The sequence below is a fragment of the Oratosquilla oratoria genome, chromosome 39, assembly GCF_046742065.1.
Source record: "Oratosquilla oratoria isolate Oo_2021 chromosome 39, ASM4674206v1, whole genome shotgun sequence".
Taxonomy (NCBI): Eukaryota; Metazoa; Arthropoda; class Malacostraca; order Stomatopoda; family Squillidae; genus Oratosquilla; species Oratosquilla oratoria.
The window spans coordinates 41,380,769-41,385,768 of record NC_134815.1 but is presented as its reverse complement, the minus strand read 5'-3'; the positions used below and the strand labels follow the sequence as shown (position 1 = coordinate 41,385,768).

Sequence of the window (5,000 nt, the reverse complement as noted above, 5' to 3'; positions counted from 1 at the left end):
CATCCACAAGTATGCAACCAGGTAATGATGTGTAATTCTAAAGTTACTATCAGAATTCAAAGAAAACTTGCATAGGTGCCTACCCGTTAAAAGAAAACGGTCAACGATTAGCTATAACAATTTCTTTCAATAGTGCCTTCATTGATCACAAACGTAACACACGCAAACACACCTATACACATACGCGCGCGCATACAAACACACACACACACACACACACACACACACACACACACACACACACACACACACACACACACACACACACACACACACACACACACACACACACACACACACACACACACACACACACACACACACACACACACACACACCTCTCATGGCGCTACACACCTCTCATGGCGCTGTGGTTAGAGCTCTGGCCTGCCACTACGGAGGTCCGGGTTCGACTCTCGCCCGGGGCTGAAATAATATCAGTATCGCAGCGCTGAGGGGTGTTACTCCAACTCTCGTGGGCGGGGAGTTGGGGGTGTGTGTGTGTGCAAGGTCATAGCATTTCCCATAGATCGGACCTACGAGCTCTGACTCTCTTCCAGGAGGGAAATAGCTGTCGATCACGAGTCCAACACGTGATCCAAAGACCAAGTGAATACACACACACACATACTCACACACATTCATACATACATGAGAACAGATTGAGAAAGACTACATAACATGTCTAAAATATTTAAAGAAATACAGTTTTCCATATATGCATGAATACTTGGAATATCTTTGAAGCTGGAACAATATATTAATTCAAACCTAAATATGGTAATTGAAAATTAAGGATATATACCAAGTTGGACATGTACATGGATTATGGAGGTAGGTTTAATTGGAGAGAAGGGGGTGGGTCCCAACGAGAGTTGCTCCTTTCCTGTATACTATAATCACGTAAATTAGGTGAACACACACACGCACGCACACACACAAACACACACACACACACACACACACACACACACACACACACACACACACACACACACACACACACACACACACACACACACACACACACACGCATAATTACATGCATAAAAAGCATTAGGCCATCTCTCTCATCTCAGCATCTCATCACCCATTGAAAATGAATAATGAAGCAGAACATCCTTCAGAATTTTTCTTTTTAATGTTTTACACATATGTGCACATTAACTAGAAAAAGTTTTGACTCACACTACTGTTTGGGAAGGTGTGCGAAAGTAGGAAGTTGAAGATAAATGTGGGCAAATGTAAGGTGATGAGATGTACAAGGGGAAAATATGGCAGCAGACTGGAAGTGAGTATTAAAGGAGAGAGACTGGAGGAAGTGGATATCTTTAGATATTTGAGTGCGAATATGGCGGGAAAGGGAGGAGTGGAGGTGGAGGTAGAATAGGAAGTGGATAGCTTTAGATATTTGAGTGCGAATATGGCGGGAAAGGGAGGAGTGGAGGTGGAGGTAGAATATAGATTGAGAGAAGCAAATAAATACCTTGGGGGGTTAAAAAGTGTAGTGAGAAATAAACATTTGGGAATGGATGCTAGGAGAAGATTGTATGAAGGAGTGATTGAGCTGAAATCATTGTTTGGGGACAGAAACATGGAACATAAGAGAGGAAGAGTTTAAATGTGTTTGAGATGAAATGCCTGAGAAGTATGGCTGGATAGAGTGAGAAACGAGGAGGTGAGGAGGAGAGCGGGGTTGGAAAGGGAGTTGGGAGATAGAGTGGATGAAAGAGTATTGGGATGGTTTGGAGACATGGAAAGAATGAGTGAAGAAAGATAAGTAAAAAAGGTGTGGAAGGCAGAGGTGGAAGGAGTGAACACGTGGAGGCGACCAAGGATGATATGGATGGATGGGTTAAAAGGCACATTGGGAAAGAGGGGAATGACTGTTAAGGGAGGAAGGAGGAAGACAGAAGATAGGGGTAAATGGAGAATGGTTGTGTATGGATGATGCTATGATACATGGAAGGGAGTGGGTGGGGGATGGGGGTGAGGGAGTAGGTGTTAATGATGTTTTGACGCAGCCAGAAGGGATTTCTTTCCGTCTTCTCATTTTCTGCATGAGGGGACGGAGAGAGTGGGGGTTGCCGATTAAATGAAGCCGCCTTGCTGTGGATATGTTGTGTCTTGCTACATTGCTTCTGACCCAGGGCAGTGGGCGAGATACAGATCGTCATCCAAGAGGAGCCAAGATAAGAAAGAGGGAAGAGGTTAAATGGGAGTTGAGTATGTGGGGATGGAATAGGTGGGAGTGGATTTTATGCCTTTGTTTTTGGCTACATCCCTTGCAAGTGGGAAAAAGCCTTTGGTATATGTATGTATATATGTATGTATATATGTATATACGTGGTATATTTTCCTATGTAGTATTTAGCTTACAGTTATGTAATTTTCTTGAATAGATAAAGAAATATCAGACAACGAATATGAATTTTGTATCGTGTAAAACTCTGAGTGGGTCAAAACTTTTGCTCGTGACTGTACATAGGCTTGTACCTCCAGGGGCGAGATGACCGACTCCCAGCTCCGGAGCGCCCTGGAGGCTGTCGTCATCAAATGGGTTCACCAAGTCGACGAAGTCCTCCGTCAAGACACCGACTTCCTCCTCATCTCCGCCTTCGCCATGGCTGCCTCCTCCTCAGGGATGTCGTCCTCAGTCTCTGTGGCCTCATCCTCGGGGGCCCTGCCGGGGCCAGGTGGAGACCTGCATCATCCAAAGCCTCTTGAGGAGCACGAGTTCTGGAAGAAGCGAAGAAAGAATCTTGAGCATATTGCGAGGCAGCTCCAAGATAAGAAGGTACGGACAAAACACGTGGTATAGGACTCTAGGTCGTTCGCTTGGTGCCCTAAGGTCGTTTAGACATGACCGATCTAGGTCTTTCCTCGAAGCCATTGGCAATAGGACGCCATAAGCATACGACATGATGTCAAAAGATCAGGAAGCGTAGATTGGGCTGAGGGTGTCTGATGGAGTACCTAGATCAAAATCGCACACCTGTTTTTTCCTTAACTCTGATTGTAATGAAAAATAATTAATACAAATTACCACCAAAACAATGAGTAAGTGTGGAAAGGTTTAAAAATAATTATTCTATGTCTAGGTACGAATGATGTGCAACATTCTCGAGGTGACGGAGTCTGCTTACTTTCCCGCCCTGGCCAAGATGCGATCGGACGTCATGTCAGGTAAAGAAGAAAAAATCAAACAAGCAAAGGTGGATATGTAATGTATATATATATATATATATATATATATATATATATATATATATATATAATGTATATATGCACACACACAAACTCGCGCGCACACACACACACACATGTATATAAATATGTATACATATACATATATATATATATATATATATATGTATGTATGTATGTATATATATTTGGATGATGGAGAACATAAACACAGGGGAAGGCTCGGAACCCTAAACACTCTAACGTTTTAATTCTAAAGCACGCCAGAAAAACGACCTTTCCCAAGTGTCCGAAAAGATAATTAGATTTAGTACATAAACTTCAATTGCAGTTCTACATACACTCTCTGAAGAAATTCCACGCGAACGAAACGTTAGAGTGTTTAGGGTTCCGAGCCTTCCCCTGTGTTTATGTTCTCCATCATCCAAATAATTTGTCTAAAATACTTATCAATATGTATATATATATATATATACATATATATATATATATATATACACATATATATACGTGTGTGTGTGTGTGTGTGTGTGTGTGTGTGTGTGTGTGTGTGTGTGTGTGTGTGTGTGTGTGTGTGTGTGTGTGTGTGTGTGTGTGTGTGTGTGGTTTTTCAAAATGTAATACTTCCGCTTTTATTTCAATGATCTATCTTCATGATCAGTCTACTTATCTAAATCAATTTCTTTAAATCATCCCTTCCCTTCTTATTTTTTTACTTCTTTTTTGTTGTCTTTAAGTCATCATTGCCATTCTTGTCCTCCACTTCGACCTTATTCTCGCCATCGTACGCGACTCCCACCTCGTCCTCGACTTGGGCCTCACCAACCTCGTCTTCGTTCTTGTCCTTACTCAACTTTCTTATCTCATTCCTAACCTCAGCCTTATCCTCATGCTAGGTCTCATCCTCATCTTGTACCTCAAGTCTCCCCTTTCATATCTCGTCCTCGTACTCCTCCTCGACCTCAATCTCGTCTCGTCCTCGATCTCGGGTTCATCTCTGATTTCACATTCGTCCTCAACCTCGAGGTCCTCCGCGATCTCGGGCTCATCCTTGATTTCATCCTTGACCTCCTCCTCGACTTCGAGGTCCTCCTCAACCTCGAGTTCCTCCTCGACATCAACCTCGAGCTCCTCCTCGACTTCGAGGTCCTCCTCGACCTCGAGCTCCTCCTTGACCTCAACCTCGAGCTCCTCGACCTCGAGCTCTTCCTTGACCTCAACCTTGAGCTCCTCCTCGACCTCGAGGTCCTCCTCGAATTCATCCCCGGTCTCGTCTTCCAGCCGTCCGCGAAGCCCGGGACGTGATCGTCTACCTGACGCCCTTGAAGCCCCTGGTGGAGGCCGTCGAGGCCGCCGAGTTTCCGGACGTCGTGGCGCTCCTGCCGCCCCTCGTCCACTGCGTCTGCATCCTGTGGGCCTCGTGCCCCGCATACAGGAAGCCCGACAGGATCGTCATCCTCTTCAAGGAGATCACCAACCTCTTGATACAGCAGGTAGGTCTTGGAGGAATACGCACGCACACACACACACACACACACACACACACACACACACACACACACACACACACACACACACACACACACACACACACACACACACACACACACACACACACAGATTAGAGTGATAGATACTTGGAACAAATTAGACAACGAAACAGTGTGTGCAAACACTATTCAAAATTTTAAGAAAAAACTTGATGCTGAGAGATACAAAGACGGGTCACCACGAGCATAGCTCTCTTCCCGTATAATACAACTAGGTTAATATAAATACACACACATAAACAC

General features: G+C 44.3%; 1 protein-coding gene across 1 annotated transcript in view; it reads left to right on the top strand.

Annotated features, from left to right (window-relative positions):
• Nucleotides 1-2,509: 2,509 nt before the first annotated feature.
• LOC143020224 (dynein beta chain, ciliary-like) overlaps nucleotides 2,510-5,000 on the top strand; it is a 7,406-nt gene continuing 4,915 nt past the window's right edge. The window contains exons 1-3 of the mRNA XM_076176390.1: nucleotides 2,510-2,797; nucleotides 3,102-3,186; nucleotides 4,489-4,700. Coding sequence (XP_076032505.1) covers nucleotides 2,510-2,797; nucleotides 3,102-3,186; nucleotides 4,489-4,700 — 585 coding nt within the window. The remainder of the gene's footprint in view (nucleotides 2,798-3,101; nucleotides 3,187-4,488; nucleotides 4,701-5,000) is intronic.